The sequence below is a fragment of the Ictidomys tridecemlineatus genome, chromosome 4 (assembly GCF_052094955.1).
Source record: "Ictidomys tridecemlineatus isolate mIctTri1 chromosome 4, mIctTri1.hap1, whole genome shotgun sequence".
Lineage (NCBI taxonomy): Eukaryota > Metazoa > Chordata > Mammalia > Rodentia > Sciuridae > Ictidomys > Ictidomys tridecemlineatus.
In genome coordinates this window covers 72889103-72910428 of record NC_135480.1, presented here as the reverse complement: position 1 = coordinate 72910428, position 21326 = coordinate 72889103, and the positions used below count along the sequence as shown (strand labels likewise).

At 41.0% G+C, this 21326-nt stretch overlaps 1 protein-coding gene across 11 annotated transcripts in view; it reads left to right on the top strand.

Moving 5' to 3' along the window:
• The window catches only part of Sytl2 (synaptotagmin like 2), a 104472-nt gene that overhangs the window by 36806 nt on the left and 46340 nt on the right, over window positions 1-21326 (top strand). For 10 of the 11 annotated variants that reach the window (XM_040285062.2, XM_021725150.3, XM_021725151.3 and 7 more), the window contains exons 2-4: window positions 5388-5878; window positions 14628-14779; window positions 15900-16035. In XM_040285062.2, coding sequence (XP_040140996.2) covers window positions 5778-5878; window positions 14628-14779; window positions 15900-16035 — 389 coding nt within the window. In that variant the 5' untranslated portion in view covers window positions 5388-5777. The remainder of the gene's footprint in view (window positions 1-5387; window positions 5879-14627; window positions 14780-15899; window positions 16036-21326) is intronic. The other variant, XM_021725148.3, reaches the window with a different exon arrangement.

Sequence of the window (21326 nt, the reverse complement as noted above, 5' to 3'; positions counted from 1 at the left end):
TTCTGGGTGGTCAAACTGATTACTTGGGATCATGCTTAATGTAAAGCACTTAGCACTACCTCCTCATTTTTTAGTCCAGAGAAAAATGACTAAGATCATGAGAGGTTTAGAAAACATCATGTGAAAAATAGTTAAGGAAAGAGGAAGTTTACCTTCCTCTCAACAAAGATGACTCAGGGAGAGCATGAAATATTTCTTTCTTCTCGGTTATTATGTGAAAGGGAGAGTTAACTGAATGCCGTCCCAGAGAACAGGATGAAACAGAATCAACAGGTGGAACTTTGAGGTAGGTAAATCATGGTAGGAAGTGAGCCTGAGGAATGGAGTAGCCCAGCAAGGCAGTTACCACCTTAGCACGTGGCCTGGCACACGGACCTGGTGGCCTACTGACCACCTTGTCTTGGATACTGGGGGCAGACCTTTCTGCTGGGAGGGAGACAAGCAAAGATTCTGGTTGTCAACTCAGCTTACTCCATTCTCACCTTTTCCTGAAATGCCTGTGGACTGTTCCATCATCCTTTGATGCTATCATGATCTAAGAAGTTTACAAAGCATTTAATTTTAGAAATGATTGGTTTTGTAAGTGTTACCACGAGGGATGAATCCATTGATCAGGGGTTTCCTTTTTTGCCAAGCACCATTGTTTCCAACTCAAAGCATGTCTGTTCCTGCTTTCTTACTGCCTAGATTTTTTTTCTTTCAAGTTTTTATTCTCCGTGTCATGGGACTTTCAGAACAGTTTGCTTCTCTTCTCAAAACTCATCATGTGAGAGTCACTACTTACACAAGTTTTCCCTTTCCTTCCTTGGAATCTGTAGGCTTTGATAGACCAACAGCTGTCTGGGACAGGAGAAGATGCTTTCTGGGCCCCTCCTTGCAGCACAACACGTTGGTTGGGAAGGAAAATCTTTTGTTAACAGGGATGGAACCTGGGTTTGGTCAGATGAGTTGATTGAGATTAGGGCTTTAAACCCAGCTCTTCTTCTTACTTCCCATCAAAGGTGAGTGCTAACTGTTTAAATTTTAGAGAGTTGACAAGAAGAGGGGCTGGCTTTTATAGATATGATATGGCAGGGATGACACATGGAAAATAAGAATTGAGCACATACTATATTCGAAACCCCCAAATTTCTATGCTTCTGTCCCTAGAGCTGCTTGTTGTTTCATATTTGTCTTTTATGGTGTCCTGCATTCTCTCCAGAGTCTCACAGTAATTTCCCTAAGGAAGGGAATGTACTCATCATACACAGAAGATAATTAAGACTTAGTCATGTGACTTAAATCACAGTGTCACATGCAAGACCTGGAGCTAGAACTCCCATGAATATGGATTTGATTTTTTCACTTATAGGCCCTGAGTCAGGTTCTTGTTAAGGGAAGTAGAAATTTAATCCCCTTCCACCTGTTTGTTTATTTAATGTGCATAAATACTTTTGTGCCTATTTGAGTGGCAGGCAGATCCTGGATATAGTAAGCACTCACGGACCCAAACCATGCCCATAAACTGTGGAGGACAAACATGAGTAGATAGAAATTTGAGACTGTGTGATGAGTACTGTGACAGAAGAAATCAAGTGCTAATGTAGCACACAGGAGGGCACCTACCTGGCCTTGAGAGGTTAGGGAACGCCAGTAAATGACACAGGGGTTAAGATCCAAGAGGGAAGGTATTCTAAGAAGAAAGAACAGCATATGCAAAGCCTGAAGGCAAAAGGAATTGAAGTGCAGAATGCCTGGAGTGTAAGGAAAAGAGCTTGGAGAGGAAAAAAGTCCTAGCTTAACAGGTCACATTAGGTATTTTTAGCTTTAGCTCATGGGCAATGGGAGGTTGGTAAAGGGTTTAAAGACTAGAAATGTTGCTTGGTTGGATCTGGGTTTTAGAAAGTCACTCAAGAGCATGCAGAAGATGGGTGGGAGGGCTGAATGCAAGGAGAACTTTTTGCTCAGCCCAGGAACTACTCCTTCAACAAACACATCAGTAATCCCTGTAGACTTGGTTATATTCATTCCCTTATGGAGATTATTGTGAAGGTCTGGTGAGAATAACAAACACTATAGAAGACAAAATTCATTCTCATTATTTTGCATCAAGATTGCCCGTTGCTGAATGCCAGCTGTGGGCTAGTGATTCTTTAATGCTTAAGAAGAGAATGAGGATCCACAGACAGAAGAGTTTTGTTTTGCCTCTTTAATTTGAGGAATCCAGGTGGAGAGGAGCCTTAAATTAGATGTCAGCATTGGGGTGGTTTACTCTGACAAATTCATTGGCAAATATCAGTCTCACTTGGTGCAAAACCTCATTTGGCTTCATTCTCTTTGCAGAAAAAAAAAGAAATAAAACCTCCCTCATTGTGAGGATTCTATGAGGTGATGGGTAAAAAGTGCCAGGCATGTGTTTATTCCCTTATTTTTTTCCTGTCCTTCCTTAACACGGAGGCATTCAAAGTAAAAGCTAGAAATCTTACATGCTGTCTGACCCACTTCCTCTCTGACCTCTCTTCTTGTTCTCCTGGCACACTCTGCTATACCAGTGCTGGTCTCCTTGAGCTTTCTTGAATAGACAGACAACCTCAGGACCCTCACATCTGCATGGCTTGTTTCCTCATCTCTCTCAGATTTTTGTTCAAATGTCACTTCCCCAATGAGACCTACCCTAGCCAATCTTTAAAACTCCAAGTCTTCCCACTCTCCCACATAATGATTCTCCTCCCTACCAGCCTTGATTTCCTCCATAGTTCTTATAACCTTCCAACATGTTACCTAATTTAATTATTTAGGTTTTCAATTAAATTTTTCATTTTTTTAATATTTAGTTTGATCATGTACTCTTCCCAGTAACATGTGAGTTCCACAAAGGCAGAAGGTTCCTTCAGCATTATTCATGGCTGCACCTCTGGTGTGTACAATAATGCTGGGCTCTCAACTGGTTGTAGGAAGGAATGAAATGTTCACTGAGCCCTCAGCCGTCATCCAGAGTAGCAGGAGTTGGGTGAACACTGGTACTGAAGAGTCTTCGCTGCCACCTGAGCACTCTCCTGAAATCTGGCTGGATAGTGACCCCTGATTAGGAAGAGAAGGGTTCTAGCCCTTCATTCCTTAGGAAAATGAGAACACTGTCCTTTGCCTTGTGAACAGCTTACTTTAAGGGAGAACTTTTAACTCTTAGAGGCTTCTTCACTTCAGCTTGTAGTTGCCCTTGAAGGTGTGGAAACCAACATTTCCCCCTTCAGCAGCTCTTTCAGTCACCACTGCTGGGCTGCTTAAGTTGTTTTTCTCCTTTACTCTCTTCCTGTCCCCACTCCTTGAACTTAAAAATAATCTCTTATTGAAGCGGATGGCAGGGTAAGGCCACACTGGGCACACAGTTCCCAGAATATAGCGTAAATCTGTATGCTTGCCCCTCTTTGAGTTCTGAGGAAGTTACTGCACATGAAATGAAAGGAGGAATTGAGGTGGCCATGTCTGGGTGATTTGAATATTTGGATTAATTTCATTCATTCATTTACTGAATTATTTATTCATATTTAGAGTTAGAGAGATTGAAGGTGAAGCATTAGGGTTGTGGAAATATACAGAAGAAGACAAAGCTTTTTTTATCAATCAAGTTTCTGCTACAAATGTGTTGTATAACAACCCCCAACTCCAATGGCCTCCAACAACATATATTTCTTGCTTTCAAATCTGTAGGTCAGCTGGAATGGCCCTGCTATACGTGGTTCAGGCTCAGGTCTCTTACAGGGAGGGAATGAGGAGTTAGGTACAGTAACTTAATCTATCACAGCATTTAACTCTGACTATGGAAGTTAGGGAAGGCTCCCTGGAGTTGGTAACTTTGATCTTTCCTGAAGCATAAGTAATTTTCAAGACAAGGAAGCAATAACATACAGAAGTGTATTAAATTTTTAAAAGATTGAATTACTGTTTTAATATTGAATTAAGTAGTCACTGTAATATGCAAAAGATGTAGGAAAAGAAAACAAAGATCATCAGAGTACTGCTCTGTCCATTAAGTCCAAACTTCATGGGGTAGGTTAGAAAAAGCTATAACACGAATGAGGAAAGAAAAATTTATAATCAAGTGTAATCTTATTTAGCAGGATGGAACAAAAGTGTGAGCTCAGAGAGGAAGCTAGAATGTATTTTTAGTAGCTAGTTTTGGTACAGGATGCAAGCTATGGGATGTTTTAATTCATTATTTTATTTAATCCTTTTAAGGATTAACTATATAACTTGTAAAGATAGCCCAATGTTAGGTAAAATGAGCAACAAGGCCTCAGAGTGGTGGGTAATTTGCTTAATGGCTTATAGCTAGCAAGTAGTAGAGGAAATACTTCTCAGTCGTTATGGTTTGCAAGGAATTTATTCATAAACTTCACTCAGTAGTGTAGATACTCTGTTTTGTTCTTCAGTGAGGTTGCTTTCAAACTTGTCGTACACATGGTTTTGAGTGTCTCCTGTATGTGCAGCACTTCGCTTGTTAAAAGAACCTAGATCCTGGAGTAGATAATTTTCAGGTCCTGTCTGGCCTTGGCATTCTTTATGTCTTACCTTTTCATTTCACATGCATTTAAGATGCCTCAATAAAGTAGGATTCCTACCTATGTTGCTACTCAAAAATGCTTGCAGTAAGGTTGGGGTTATAGCTCAGTGGTACAGCTCTTGCCTAACATGTGAGGCACTGGGTTTGATTCTCAGCACTGCATATAATTAAATAAAATAAAGGTCTATCAACAACTTTTAAAAAATTGCTTGCTGTAGATGGTGGCATGTTTTGAACTTCTGTCTCTTTCCTCCTTTTTCCCAGTTTGTATATACATACCAGCAAGTATTCAGAAATGAAGGGAGGCAAGGTTGGTAGTTTCCTTCAGACCCAGCAAAGGTTAGAGGTGCAACTTGGTGAATAATAACAATTCCACTATTCTGCAAACTACCTCTACCTAATACTAGTTCTCCTGTCAGTACAGAACTCATATGTACTCCATTAGAATGTTCCTACTTGTGAAGAGGTGAGCATTTATGATTTTTATTTCTAGCTTCTTATCCATAATTATGTGACAATTGGAATCACATCTCCCTGTTCTTACCTTTAGCTTGACTTTTTAGCTGGGAGTTAGTGGAGAACTAGTTCCTTTTCTGTAACCATACCTTACTCAGGTGATCGTTAAACATTGACAGGCATTTTTGTGTGCTCTGCATCTTGGCAGTCTGGAGTTGGGTTGAAGCTTATTTTGTGACCCATTTACCACATGCTCAGGAAGCTGGCAGAACTGGTTTCTCTCATCTCAGAGACCATCTCATATAGTAGTTTGAAAATCTTGTAATTCTGAGCAGTGCTTATAAGAACTGCTTCTCACTTTCTCTCCGGTTGTTGTCTCATGATTTGCCAGGTTGGAGACTCCAATGTTGCTGCCACTCACCAAATTGACAACCAGGTGGAGAGAGAATAGACTGCATCTGAGTCAGACTGGTCCAGAGAGGACGCATGCTAAGAATGCTCTGAAGGCCCTAGCAAGGAATTCCACATCCTCCTGAAAGCCTCTTCGTGAGGTCATCCTACGGACCACTGTTGCCTCATGGAAAGGGGCATTTAGGATTCTGCTGTCAACCCCCCAAAAACTTTTGCTGAGTGAAAACAAGACTTTTGCCACAGGACTAAGCAAGATATTATTTCATTTAATTTTTGAACCTTTTGATCTTTCTGATTAGAATCCTGACTGTTGAGCCTTGAGAATTTTAAGCTACATTTATTGCTACTATTTTTATGCTCACTTCTCAAAATGATTGATTTAAGCTTCCTGACAGAGGAGGAACAAGAGGCCATTATGAAGGTTCTGCAGCGGGATGCTGCCCTGAAGAGGACCGAAGAGGAGAGAGTCAGGTAAGAGGCCAAGGACTCCTCAGGCATGAGGAAGGAAGAGGCAGTACATAAGAAAATAGGGCATTTTTTGGTTTTGTTTTCAACCATAAGTGGTAGTTCTGACTTGGAGCCTAAACTTATGGGTTCCAATTTTAGGTTTACTTCCTGGACAGAACTCTTTCCTCCTCATGTCTCTTAAATTACTCCATTGGATGTCTGCCAGAAATAAGGTCTTGATTAAACACTTAAGCCAGGCGCAGTGGCACATGCCTGAAGTCCCAATTACTTGGGATGCTGGTTTGGGGGATCAATTAAGCCCATGAGTTTGAGACCAACCTGGGCAACACAGGCCAAGATCCACCACCCCCCGTCTCAACAGAAAAAATAAAAATAAAAATGAAAATAAACAAAAACCTGCACTCCTTTAACTTCTTAAGCACCGAGTTAAAAATGAAATAGGTACAAACATATATAACTACATCCATATGTGTGTGTTTTTATATCTAATTTTGAGAACTGAAACCATGTTTTTCTAACTGAATCATGAACTAATTTAGAATTTTTAAAACTTTATAAAATTTTTAAAATAAAAGACATTTGAGAAGAAGCTCAAATGTCAGCATACTTTCAGAAATGTTGGTATCAGTTTTAATAGCAAAATTAAAAATACTCTCTGAGCAAGTCAAATTTTCCTTAGGCTTGAGTCCCATAAAGAGGAGTGGCAACTCTGAACACACTACCCTTGTTGGGTGGAACCCGAATGTTCCATGTCAACATTCCTGCCACTTTCACTTACCTTTGTGATACAAAGAGCACTACAACAGCCTGTTGAATAACTGGGCATAGTCCAGACCCCCATTTATTATTTGTGTAATCTTAGGCTTTGAAGGCAGTGAAAGGCCTCTTGAATGTTGATTGTACTAATTTTATGGTCCCTGTCACAGGAGTTAACCAAAAGGGGCATAAGCCATGTTCTTACTTCCTGGAATAAAAGGACCATGAACAATGGATTTATTTGCACTGTTTTCCATATTTTGATATTAATTGAACATGGATATATTATAAAAGAACATGCTGAAATTTCCTTCAAGCACTGCAGACTGTATGATGGTAGCGATAATTCGTGCATAGACATTGTTTAATGAGTTACAAAGGGCTTATGCACACAGTGTTGTGTGGGATATAATTATCCCATCTGATGTATGAGGAAATTGACATTGAGATCGGTCAGATGACTTGCTCAAGCTCACATGAACAGTAAGTGTCAGAGTGAGAGGGAAGTCTTCATCCATTAATGCCTCCTCGTCAGACAGGTCATCCTGGCACCTGGAATCCAGGTGGTGGTTGTGTGGTGTGAGGCAAGACACTGAATGGTAATCATGAAACTGGGATCATGCGCTTTCCCTCAAGCCACTTGCACTACTCCTGTTCCCAGCAGGTATTGAGCAATGTCTCCCTGGGGCACAGAATTGATGCTAATCCTTCACCACAGCCTCTTGATAGCATTATTGCTTTATCCATTCACAATTTATAAAGCCTTTTCAGGAACATGGTTCTCTTAAGTTGCTCATAGGAACCCCGAGATTTCCACGTCAGGGACTTTTACACCCATTTAGGAATAAAGTACCAGCCAGTCTTTAGCCATCACAAAAATGCTGCAAATCTCTTGGCAGTGTTGATTTTGCAGACTGTCCTTTGGTCTTCTATTTCTGAGGGTGTCCTAGCAGCTGCTGAGGGTGGAGCCTTTATGTTTTGCTTTTGTAAATAAATGATAGGTAAAAGGCTTGGCTGACAAAATCTAGTGTGAGTCAAGCTCCATCTATCACTTTTTTTTATTCTAATATATAGTATATGACAGCAGAATGCATTTCAATTCATAGTACACATATAGAGCACAATTTTTCATGTCTCTGGTTGTACACAATGTAGAGTCACACCATTCGTGTCTTCGTACATGTACTTAGGGTAATGTCCATCTACCACTTTTGTGGGAGACTTTCTTCCTAGGCAGGCACCAAGCACCTCTGTGGACTTGACCATGGCAGGTCCAAGATTCTAAGGCTGTGAAGGAATGACAGTATGTACTAATGGAGATCAGATGGGTACAAACTCACAGCCTGGGGACACTGCAAGAACCCAGATCATGACCTGTTTCATACAAGAAGAATCTTGCTATGTCCCTTTTTGGTTTAGAATGTAAGGGTCTTGTGGGAATGGTTCTAAAGCTGTTCTGTTTCTGGACCAGAACTGGGTCTCTGAAAATGATACACCATGGGCTCCTTCACCACCCCTAAGCTGTTTGCCTTTGCCTCTTCCATTAGAGTTACAGTTTGACAGCTCTGGAAAGAAGATTTTTTGGTTCATATCAATAATTTTATAGACAATAATTTCCCAGAGAGGGGAAATGATTTGCCTGGGGTCACACTAGTCAGTGCTAAACCTATGATAATAAAGATTCCTGGTCCATTGCTTTTCCCTCTGCCTTATGCTATTTTTGTTCCAGGAAGAAACATTAAAAATTAAATCATAATACAGGGCAAGAACTCCCTTTCATGAACCTTGGAGTCAAATCCCCTCTCCACCACTAATCAACTCCATTAGGCAAGTTATTTAACCTCTCTGAGCTCAACTCAGAGACTGAGAATGACCATAATGTCAAATTTAAATGATAAAGTCAGGACTAAGTAAAATAATTCTTAATTTTTTTGACATGTGATAGGTAATGGATACATTTCAGTTCTATTATTTGCCACTCCTCCTGTGCCTCTACAAAAGGACAGAAGATTCTGGTTACTAGTCTGATTTCTTAACGAGAAAATGATTCCTAAAATGGTATTATTTATTGCAGTAAGATTTAATTGAGTACCTTTTAAGTGCAAGAAACAACCCTGAACAGTGAGTGATGTGAAGGGAATTCCAGGATGATTGAAAACATGATCTCAGCCTCAAGGAATTTACCATCTAGTGGCCTTTTTACATTTAATAGATTATCACTTGCAAATTTAAAATCTAATTTTTTTTCTAACATGATTTTGTAATGCCCCAGTTCTCCTAGTCAGTTTGTGTCTTGGAAACACCAATTACATAATTACAGTATTAGCCTAAGCAAACCATCATTAAAAAGGCAAACCTGCCACTAAAATTCGACTGGTCTTTCAAATGCTAACTCTTTTTGGGCCTTAGCCATGAGGCCTTCACTAATAGATCACAGCACTATTGCCCACCATCTCAGACATTGCACAACCCTTTTCAGTAGGGTTGTATGTGATGTTTAGCATTTGCCAGCTCCCAATACATTCAGTGCTTTGAATTGTTCACATCCAAGCTCACTCAGGACACTTTGGAGATGATTTGTGAGTTAACTCCCACCCTGATTTCATGGATGAGAAAACTGAGTATCATGCAGGGGAAATGCCTGTTTCCTAAACTCCTCAACTTGCTAGTGGTAGAATATGGACTTGGACCCAGGGGAATGTCCTCTGTGATGCCTCTGGGAGTACAGTTGACAGGATAACAGTTCTAGGCCACTGTTGCCACTGCAACTGTCTTTTGTGCTCTCTCCCTGTAGCCATAAGTGCTGGGCCCAAGCTATCCTCATTTCTAATTCTTGGGCAGAGACATTTCACAAGCCTGCCTGCAAGGAAGCAGACATCAGGATGGATGTTTTTCTCTCCTCCACCCCTGCCCTCTGTCTCTGTCTACCTTGTCCCCGCCTTCTAAGGGAACACTACCATACACACATATGTAATTTTAGTCTTTTATGGTTTGAAAATGACACACTGTAGAGGTGGTGTTTCCTGTGCTTTGCGTCACACTGCCAGCAGGAAATTGCTGCACATGCCTGTCTGAACACCACAGCAGCACCACGTCCCCAACCCCCATATAGGCAAACCACATCTACAGTGAGGGGCGTTTCTGCAATAGATACCATCTCAACCACCACCACATCTTATGATTCTCAGCTGCCTCCTTCAGACCTTAAGTTCCTTTTAAATGAAGCCAGTTGTCATTGAAGAACTGACTTCCAGGACCTCTGGCAATGTTTTCTGTGAAAGCAAAGAGGAAAGAAACCATCATTTATCCAGGGACTGCATTGCACACAGAGCTTCCCATACACTTTCTCCTTTCATCCTCAGAACAGCGTAGCTGAATCTGCTCAACAGATGAGGAAATAGGGTGAAGAGGATAAGTGCCCTGCAGGATTAGCACTGATCCAATTCCAAAGCCTGTGCACTGAGCTGCGCCTCAGCTGATTGTGGGGATGCTGTGTCCACTCTAAGAGATGCATTTCATGTCATTTTTCACTGTTAGAAACATTTGCAGTTTGCTTTCAGTTATGTTGGTTTCTAGATTCTCCATCAAAGGTTTCTACCACTCTTTCTACCAAGAAAAAGTCAAGTGTGACAGCTGTCTTAGAAACCAAAATCATGTTTGCTTCTCTGAGGCAGGACAGGGTAATGGAAAGAGTGCTAGCTGAGATTAGGTTGGGCTTCTGGTCCCAGCTCTGTGTGACCTTCAGCCAGTCTCCTAACTTCTCTGGGCCTGAATCATTTCATTTTGAAAATGAGACCATCTGTGACTATATAAGGTTTCTTTCAGATTTCACAGTCTAAATAAACATCTAAGAGTACTTTCAAATTATACTCTTACCAGCTTGCCCAGAATATATTGGGGGATTAAGCAACAACAAAAGACTGGTGAATGGGCCAGTCATCTTTCTGGTCAGCCTACTGATTCTCACGGGCAACAGTAGACTAGATAACATCAACCAGGTCCCACACATAATGTTGGGCCTTTGCCTAGTCATGTTGAAGAGCTGGAAGCTGGGTGTGTGCCTATGATCACAAGGAGAAAGGGGGGTCTGGTGGGGAAGATGCTGAAGGCAGAGAGGAAGCATTACTGCTCTTCTGGCTGTCCTCTGTAAGTCCTCACACTCTGTGCACCCAAAAGCGTCAACCTTGGCAGTTAGGGTTGTAGATTTAATTTTTATGCACAATTCCAAGCATGTGCCTGGCATCTGAAAGGGAATTAATGAATGGATAAATGAGTGAACAAATAATCAGATAGGGTTTAGATCTGGCTTTTAGGAGGCAAATTGACCAGATTATGTACTTGACTAAATTCTTTATATATCTTGTTGAAATTATAAGGACTAAGTGCTATGATGCATGTTAACTGCCAAGCATGTGGTTCAGTACAAAGCAGATGCTTCGTGTTAGCAAAAGGAACAGGGGGATGGGTAGAGAACAATGGGGACATTCATCAGGGCAGTGTCCTCTCTGGGCCAAAGGCTCTTGGGTCTTCATTCTTCCCACCAGCCCACAGGTATTTGCTGAGATCTTCGCTGTGCTCAGCTCTCTACTAAACACTGTTTGTGTAGAGGATGGTAAAGGACAAAAAGTGTCAGTCCCAAGAAACATACCCTTTGCTCACTTCAACTAGATGGTACAACAATTAGAAAATTCAGTGCTAATTTGCTTGGTGAAGTTACAGTTCAGGAAAAATAGGCAATCAATGTGAGTTAGAAGAAAAAAATTTAATAGCATCACGGTGGAATTTTTCCATGTTCATATCTTTATAAAACTTGGTCTTTGGTATCACACACGTGGGGTCATCTACAAAATATGACAAATGACTAAGAAAAAGAAAAAAGGGATTATTAAACATAGTGGCCATGATAGTGTTAGGAAATTTGCAAATGGCACTTATTAAATTTTAAAGAATTCTTTTGCCACTTTATAACAAAGGGGTCAAAAACCCTTTATTACCAAAATGGTACCAGTCTTTTTTAGGGGCCATTGTTTCTAGTGGTCTGATTCTTACAGCCTGTGCTTGTTGTGCACAGGCTGGGGTTTACTGGCAGTCATTTAGGTGAGAGCAGATCAAGAGTAGCACAAAGATTCCTACAAAGTACCTTTCAGTCAAACACAAACAAATGAAGAGAACTGAGGGTTGATATGCTACAAGGTTTTGTGGTCTCCTTTAGCAAGAATGATGATGGGTACCATATTTTGTGGTGTTTTTTTCCTGTTCTGAGGATGTCCTGTCTTACCAGAAGACCCTACATTGCAGTGGAGCATGGCTCACGGAACCTTGGCGGTGACAGGCTCTTCATTATCTCTAGCCTGACTCAGGCAGGGTGGCTGCTAGGTACTTATTTGCTCACTGTTTTTTTTTTTCACTCAACAAACAGCTATTATTGGGTATCAGTTCTGTGCCAGGCTCTGTACTATGCTGGGTTACAAAGGTGATTAAGATGTGATCCTTGTCCTTAAGGAGTTTGCTATGTCCACAGATGAGTGGGTGAAACAGATGTGCAAATAGATCACTGGGACACAGTGTGGTGAGTGCTGTAGGGGTGGGGCCATGGGAGCATGGGACAAGGCAAAGGGTGCCCCAGTGCTGGAGCTGGGTCTAAGGATGAGGAGCAACATTCTGAACAGAGAAGCAGCGGGGAGATGTCCTGGGAGCCTTCAGAGTTCTTGGCCTCTTTCCACTCTAAAGCACTTTCAGGCAAACAGTGTGATGAGTTATCTCAGAATTCCTGCCTGGTAGATCCTATGGTCCCTATCTTCACAAGTAAGAAGACTGAAAGTTGATAAAGGCTCCATAGCCTTCCCATGTCCCATCTAGGAAGAATCAGAACTGGAATTTGGACCTAGTTTTGATAACTTTCAAAGCCCATATCTTTCTGCCATACCATCCTCCATTCCTCTAGCATCTACAGAGCTCTCAAAAGAACTGTTTGGAGGACAAAAACAGTTGAGTGTGTTGGCAAATGTTGTATGGGAGTAAGTGCTGGAAAATGAATCCAAAAAGGTGGTCTGGGGCCTCACAGGACATTCCTTCAGTGTGCAAGCACAGAATAAATATCCACTCTTTTCTAGACACTTAGCAAAAATGTATTGATTGAATACAGGCCCTGTATTCAATTCAGGAGCTCACTCTGGCCAAGGAGAGGCGGGAGGACTTTTCTCCTCTGGAGTTGAACTTGGGCTTGGTCCTGTTGAGAGGAGAAAGAAAAAGCTGCACACGCAGCCTGACAGGGGTCATCTGCTCTGCTCAAAACCTGAGGCAAGGAGAAGCTATCAGAAACCATAATTAGAAGGATAATGTCTCTGAAGTGATGGTGTGTTGTCACCATTTTGACTTAGAGATACACAGTCATGACAATGTGTGGCCAAGGATTGTGATTGAACATGTTTGGAGTAGGGTCACTTCTTCCTAGGTGATTGGGAGAGGAGTGGAAATGCCAGCAGAGAGTGGGTAAATAGATATCTCCAGGCATTCATTTTCCATTATACATCTTGATACATCTAGTACTCCTTTGCTCACCAAAGGACATTATTTATTTAAGGGTCTATACAGGTAATATTTTGAGAGCTTATTTAGAATTCTTTTGAGTTAGTTAAATAACACAGGAAGCCCTTTAGAGAGAAGATTCATTGCTAGATCTGGGGTGATTGTCTCCCCACCCCTGTTTTCCCTACTTCCAGCTATGCCTGTGTATACACAAATTACACCAAGCCTTGATGCTACCTTGTTCCATTGCATTCTCTGGCTAAAACAGATTTGCTGCTTTAGGAAGGGTACATATGAGCTTGAACGACAATCATAAAACCCTTTGAGACTTGTGTAGCATGTCATTTTCCAGGAGTTCAGTTTCCTTAAGGCTTTTTGGATACTTTATTCTAAGTATATCTCTGGGGTAAGAAAAGAGATTTGGGATCCTTTTTTTTAATTGAGATAGACTCAGATTTACAATGATTATTTTATTGAAATAGAAGCAGAAGTTAAAAGACTGTTTAACTAGAACAATGTTTTTTTAGTCAGTACGATTTAGAGAAGTTTTAGGATGGTAGCATTTGTTTTTGTTTGTTTTAGGCTTTAGCTTTTCAGTGAACATGAATGATTGGGAAATCCTTAAAAGGAGTATCTGCACAAATGGTATTTGCTTGCCCATTCCTGTTACCATATTTGGTCTACCTGATTCTAGCCCACTAGTTTTGCTTGTTTCCCTAATATTAAGCACAGGGATGCCATACCATATTCTTCACAGACTTCTAGGAAAGTCTGATAAACTCACTTCATCAAAATGACAGGACTGATGGGCTGGAAATTATCCCACTAGTTTTGTTTTGTTTTTTTCTTTTCAGTACTAGAAATTAGACCCAGGGGCCTTCAACCACTGGTCTACATCCCCAGCCCTTTTTATTTTGAGACAGTGTCTTGTTAAGTTATGGAGGCTAGCCTCAAACTTGAGATCCTCTTGCCTCAGACTCCCAAGTTACTAGGATTACAGGCATGTGCCACCACTCCTGGCTTCACGACCAGTTTTCTTGAGAGTTTCTTACATGCCAGTCATGTACAGAGGGCTATTTACATGTATTAGCTTAATCCTCAGAGTAACCACTTTTACAGATAAGGAAATCAATACATAAAGGAAGCTTATATCATCCCTCCCTGGGTTATTTGCTTTTGAAGAGTGGACACAAAGGACTGCAACCAAGACATGAATCTACTCTTGAGAAATATCATACATCATCTGAGGATCATGGTGAAGCCTTTAGGTTTAAAAAAAATGTTGGCCTTGAAATTTCTGACTTTCCGGTTGAAGGGAATATTTGCTAGTAATCTGGGAGATTTATGGCATAAAATGTTGCGAGCTTCATTTTTCATGTATGTTTACAAATTTCTTTATGCAGTGTCACAGTGAACTCATTGATTTACTGTGGGTTCTTAGTGAAGTAAATCTCTTTTCCTTTTGTAGGCATTTGCCTGAAAAAATTAAGGATGACCAGCAGCTGAAGAATATGAGTGGCCAATGGTTTTATGAAGCCAAAGCAAAAAGGCACAGAGATAAAATCCATGGTGCCGATATTATCAGAGCATCCATGAGAAAGAAGAGGCTCCAAGTGGCAAGTGAGTTGAATTGGCTGATGTGCTTATAGCTAGCATTTTTGGGGGGAAGGGAGAGGGGGATGGTGGCGGAATCATTGCTGAAATCTGCCTTGGGAAAACATTTGGAATTATGTTTCCCATAGTGTGTGGCCCTCAACATCCTCTTCCTTGGATTCAGATGGACTAGGGCAGGGCCAAGTAACTCAGTGTTGTGTAGAGGAACACAGGAAGCCCTTTAGGCACCATGTTGGATTGTAGTAGCGTAGATACTTGGGGTATATAAGAGATCTACCACCTCTTCATTGACTTATGCTTCTGAAAATTCAGAGCCTTCTGAGTAAGGTAAAAGGTTTAGACAGGAAGAAATCAGCCTCCTTATTCAATGATCTTGATATTGAGCATTCCTTTGCTCACCAAAGTGCATTATTTATTTAAGGATCTATAAATGTAATATTTTGAGAGCTGATTTAGAATTATTTTGAGTTAGTTAAATAATTACTGGGTAATTTCTCTCTAACTGTGGGTTAGTCAGCATAAACCCCTGTCCAAGTCTCACCTGTATGCAAGAAGGAAAATAGCTATTACCTCTGAGTGTCTAATATTATTTCTAACATAGCAGCAGTCTTCTAAGGCATTATTTCCCCAATACTGTGGTTGGGGCTCAGAGAAGTTAAATCCCTTTACCCAAGATCATGTTGTTGCCAAATGGCAGAGCTGGGATTTCAGATCCCACTGCCAAACATCATGTTGGATATATTGTGGATGTTCAGTAAATTTACAGTAAGGATGGTACTTCAATAAGTACCTCATGCCTGGCTATGTACATTCAATCCTGACTGGTTAAGATCAGATTAACCTAGAGGCAGTTAAAATTTTGCTCTAACAGCTCCTGGAGTTACCTGCACATTTAAATGTACTCCCATGTTCTTAGGAGACTGTGCTTGGGCAGAGGAGCTGATGTCAAGGGAACCTACTGACTTCTTTCAAAGATGTATTTCTGATCCTAAGACTCAGTGATTGGCTTGGCACTCAGAAGGCCTGAGATTCAGATTTAAGTCCTTAATGATAGGAGCCTATAAGAGAATTGTAGATTGTAGAGGTGAGAGATAAACCTTCCTGCCTTTATTGTTTCCTATTTCAGCAGAGCAGAGTAAGGACAGAGCAACTGAAGCAAAGGAAAGCTGGGTGAATAATGTCAACAAAGATACTTTCCCTCCCCCAGAGCTAGCTGGTGCTGTAGAAGAGCCAAAAGAAGATGCAGCACCACCAAGCCCAAGGTGAGGCAGAGCTTATTAGGAGAGCTGCTGCTTGAAGGGGGTTTCATGGCTTGGTATGTTGTATGGGCAAAATGTGGGCTATGAATATAAATGCTGGGCTGGTGTCATGGACATGTGGAACTGGGTAGTGTTGAGAGAATTCTGGATCCTCTTGGAAACAAAGCCTAAATTGCTGAATCTTTTAAGATTAAAATGCTAAATGGTGATTTCTTTCAGCACCAGCAATAGCTGTTTTTCATTTATACTAAAATTTCTCTTCAGAATAGGACAAAATATTCCAAAATGAATACAGGGGAATAAGTCATTTCCCTCGGAGAGCAAGAAATTATGAGAGTCTAACCTATGGTAGAATGGAACAAGCTCAAGCACAAGAACCAGACGGACATGAATTCAGAACTTAAGCCTACCATTTATAAATGATGTGACGATGGGATGTCATGGTCAATAACCTCTGAGTACGCTGCCTTTTGGGTATATAAATAGGAATATAAATAGGAATAATATATACCCAAAAGGCAATGGTGAGAACTAGTGTGTAGAATACCTCAATTTTTCAGTTGTGATTTTTTTTTTGTTTGTTTGTTTTCCATACATGTTTTCTTCTGGTCAATTAAAATGTTCATCTGACATCCTTCCTAAGAGGTAGCCAGTTGTGAGGCTATGTTGCCACAGACTTTTGAGCCATGGTGATTTGCTTTTAGGTGTTTCAGAATTTTCCCATTAATATCTGTCCCTTTAGAGTACAGTGAATACCCTTTGGTGGAAGGGGCAGTTGCATATCATCTTTAGATCTTCAGTCAAGACAATTCAATTCAGAGCCTACAGTTGGGATGGAGTTGATTAATTTGCTGGTGGGACAGTCTCTGAGCTAGAGTGCAAGACTAAAGGGCCTGGGGTCAGAGATATTCCCAAATAGATAATAGGTGAGGGGAAGGGTGTGCAGTATAGGTACCTCTACGCATTTCAGAGTCAAAGATGAGGAAAGTTGGATAATGGACACTGACTCTATTAAAGTACCTATTATTAACCCATTTTCCAATGGTTTCCCATGAATGGTGGGCTCCCCTGTATCTCCCCAGGATGATTTGTAATGTTCTCTTTTATGTGAGATTGGCTAGAAGGTAAAACATCTCAGTAATAATTGCTAATTGATACTATGACCTTGTAGTAGTACTGATTCAAATTCCTGGACTTTTATTTCTACAGCTGTAAAATGGAATAATAATAGCATGCTAGTATGATTATTGGCAAGTTAATTAGCTAGCGAATGTAGAATCTTAATTCAGTCTATAGCACATAGTGAATACTCAATAAATGGAAGCATGGGCTATCAAATATAAACAGATATTTCAGGAAACACAAGAAAGGGTGTGAGGAGCATTCTATTCTTGCCCCCTTCGTGTCTCACCATCTACCAAGTGCTTGCAATCCCTCTAATGGATGAAGGCCTTACTTTCATAAAGAAAGATGAGACCTGAAGTATTAGAAACCTGGGGAGAAAGAACACAGTCATTTAGATTCCCCACTAAGGAGCTGAGTGTGACTCTTAAGAGCCAGGTATAACAGGGGCAGAGGAGCACCTCAGCATCGACTAGCTGAGGGAAGAAGGATCAAGTACCACTGAAGAGGAAAGAAGATTTGGGGACATCAGGGATTCACTTAGCTCATTGCAGTTTTATTTTGTCAGTCTTCCAATTCTCCTTACAAGAACTCTTCCATATCAAAGCGCTTGAGGGACAGAGGAGCCCACCTCATTTTTCTCTTGACTCCATTCCCTCAGTCTTTCTTGCTTTGAGGATAATAACTTCCATGATTTGCATCTGCATTATTTTCTGCATTCCTTGTGTGACTGCTTACAAGTCTTTGGGGTTTTATTTGTAAATCAGAACAGAGTTACCTGCCTGACCAGGATATTGCGAGATTCAATGAAATAAAGTGTGGGAATCACTTAGGATTTCCCAGGGAGAAGGAAGGTTGACAATTTCCAGGTGGCATTATAATGATGTTATTACACAGATAAGCATGGTCAAGAAGGCAAGTATAAAAGTGTTAGATGTATCCAGCATGTTTTGCTCATTAAAGAGCAACCCTATAAGATGTGGCATGGTGCTAATCACTTAGAATTGTAGGAGGAGCTACTTTTTACTTCCTCCTTTCCAGGTCAGAAATGACTGCTTTACTTGGTATTAAATTCCTTTGGTGTTTCTTATACTTTAACCTTTGTGAATTGGGTGTGGTAAGTGTATTTGTACTTTCAGACTAAGTGAGTTTCAATGGAATGACTCAATACCTGTTAATATTTTCTTAGCCAGGAGTTAGGAAGTGTGAGGCCACAGTGGCTGAATATTGCCAGCTCTGAAGGAGTTTTTCCAATAGGCTTGGTGCCATGGTCCTTCTTTCTTTCGTGGACACAATTCTGTGGGGCCCTCTCCATGAAGAGTTATAACATTATGGGTACCCAGCATGTAGTCAAGCCTCAGCAGCTAACACACTCTTTCTGAACTCCCTTTTGTTTGCACCTGTAGCACAAGGAAGCAGAGGTTTATGAGCAGAGAATAAGGTTCCCTTTAGAGCAGCAAACACTCACAGTTCAAATCCTGATTATTGACTTTTAGCAAGGCAGTATCAGTTGGATCAGCACTTCATAAACTAGTGAAGGACCTGTTTAAAAATTTTTATTTCTAATCATTATAGATTGTCACCTTTCATAAATTATAAAACTGAAATGCAGAAAGCAATGAGCCACTGATCATGTGGTAGAATATCTCAGAAAATAGCTATAAATGATTCCCAACATACACTCTCCATTTCTGTACTTTTTCATTGTGAATCAGTGATAAGTTCATGGACTGACACTGGTCCATGAACCACATATTTATAGTACCTTGTGTCACCCTTCCCAAATAATTGTCAAACATGTGCACAATAAGCCTCAGGACTTGGCTGAGTCAAGGTGGGGAGTACAGAATAAAGATTTAAGCAGCTCTTCCCACATGAGTCAGGACCCTGCTTGTATAATGTGTCCTGACTCTAGAGGCAGGTCTATTCTGGGACAAGAAGCCCCTTCTTTGTCACTTGAGGTTACAAGTTCTGTGAAACAAGTTTGGGTGCTCCGGGTATGGAGAGTATAGTAGCCTCTACTGACCAGGGCCTTAGATCTCTATAACTGGTACTTCCTTAGACTGATGGACCCTGGAAATATACTGACCACCTCCCCTCTCCTTCCCTTTCCTCACCTCCCTTCCCTTCTCCTCCTCCTCTCCTCACCTCACCTCCCTTTAAGACTGTCTCTTTAAGGACTGGCCCCTTGGCTAGCTTATATTGTCTTGGCTCTGCAGCTACAAACAGGCCAGCTCAGACCTCTAAAAAAATGATAGTTACCCAAGTATGCTCCAAGCTTTCCAGTTCTTTCCTCCTTCTGGCTTCTCCTCTTCTACCCTTCTCTATCCCACACCCCTTAGTTGCTTGATGGTGGTTTCCTTTCTCCTTGAAGGGAACTAACATGAATTCTACCCTAAACAATATTTGCCTTTTAAAAATAACTTGAGCCTGTATAGCTGGAAATTTTAAACTTTTCCTTTTTTTAGTGGTCGCCTTACTGAAATATGAGTATAGACTTGTTTATGCTGTCCTAACATGCAGCTCAAGTCCGATCATCTGGCATTTAGCATAGATGAGGACATTACAGCAAGGCAGAGATTGGATATCTGCCAGGTGCTTGGCTCCCATATTATGCAGACTTTTCTATTAGAAAAATTCTTGGTTCTTATGGTTTCCAAAAAATTTAAGAATTATCTTAAGCATCCTGATAATCCTGATAAAGAACAGAATCTTCAACCAAAAGAGGCAAGTTCATAGGTGGAAAAAGAGTTATGTTAGGAGTATTGGGCATCTCAGTGCCCTGACAGTGCACTAAGAAAGCAGCCCTAGTAACAGATATCATCAGTCAGAGATTAGTGACTGTTTTTTGTAGTAGCAAAAATATCCAGAGAGCTGGGTGCGGTGGCACATACCTGTAATCCCAGTGGCTTGGAGGCTGAGGCTGGAGAATTGCAAGTTCAAGCCAGCCTCAGCAACTTAGTGAGGCCCTAAGGAACTTATAAAATGCTGTCTCTAAATAAAATTTAAAAGGTGGGATGGTGGCTGAGGATGCAGCTTAGTGGTTAAACATTCCTAATTTCACTTCCTGGTGTGTGTGTGTGTGTGTGTGTGTGTGTGTGTGTGTGTGTGTGTGTATAGTAGCCAGGGATATACAGTTGGCCAACCTGAGCCTTGAAAAAAGAGGCCAGAAAAAGTATTAGAGAGATGTGGAGAAAAGTAGGAAAAAGAAAGATAATATGTATGAATGGTGAAAATAGAAGCGTTAATCCATATGTTGCTTAATTTTGCTTTTAGGATATTTATTGGAAATAAAGTATTTAAATACTCTTATGGGCAACTGATTGAAAGCACTGATTTGTACCTTGCTTGCATTCAATGGAATAAATCATTCTTTGGGTTACTAGTTCATTTTTAATTCAGTCATTTATTTGGTTAGTCAACATTATTGAGTATTTAATTGTATACATCATGGTAATGAAGAGTTCAAAGGTGACTAAGGTCTCGTCCCTGTCTTTGAGGAGTCCATTGTTTGGAGGAGAGGCTGACACGTATAATTATAAATTGTGATTGGTGTGACAACAGTATTTAAAAAGCCATGAAAGAGCTGGGTGCGGTGGCATACACCTGTAATCCTGGCAGCTCCAGAGGCTGAGACAGGAGGATTGCGAGTTTACAGGCAACCTCAGCAACAGCGAGGTGCTAAGCAATTCAGTGAGACCCTGTCTCTAAATAAAATACAAAACAGGGCTGGGGATGTGGCTCAGTGGTCAAGTGCCTTGAGTTCAATCCCTGGTACCAAAAATAAAATAAAGGCCATAAAAGAAAAAATGTCAGTGCTGTGTCCAGTGTAGGGGAGGGATTGTCTGGGAACTTCTGGAGGTGGTTGTGTTTGAGGTGATTCTTGAATGATGAAAAAGGCTATGGTAGACACAGGGAGAGGATGGTACCGGCATGGGGTCCGGTAAGGACTGGCATGCTGGAGACCTGGAAGTGTTCTGGCATGGCATTGTCTGTCTGTCTGTCTGTCTGTCTGTCTGTCTGTCTGTCTGTCTCTCTGTCTCTGTGTGTGTGTGTGTGTGTGTAAGTGTGTATGTGTTGGACACGTGTGTAGAAAGAAACTGGTATCAGATGGCAAAGAGTCTTGTACAGAGGCCAAAAGGTTGGGCTTTTCTTTTAAGTCACAGGAGTCA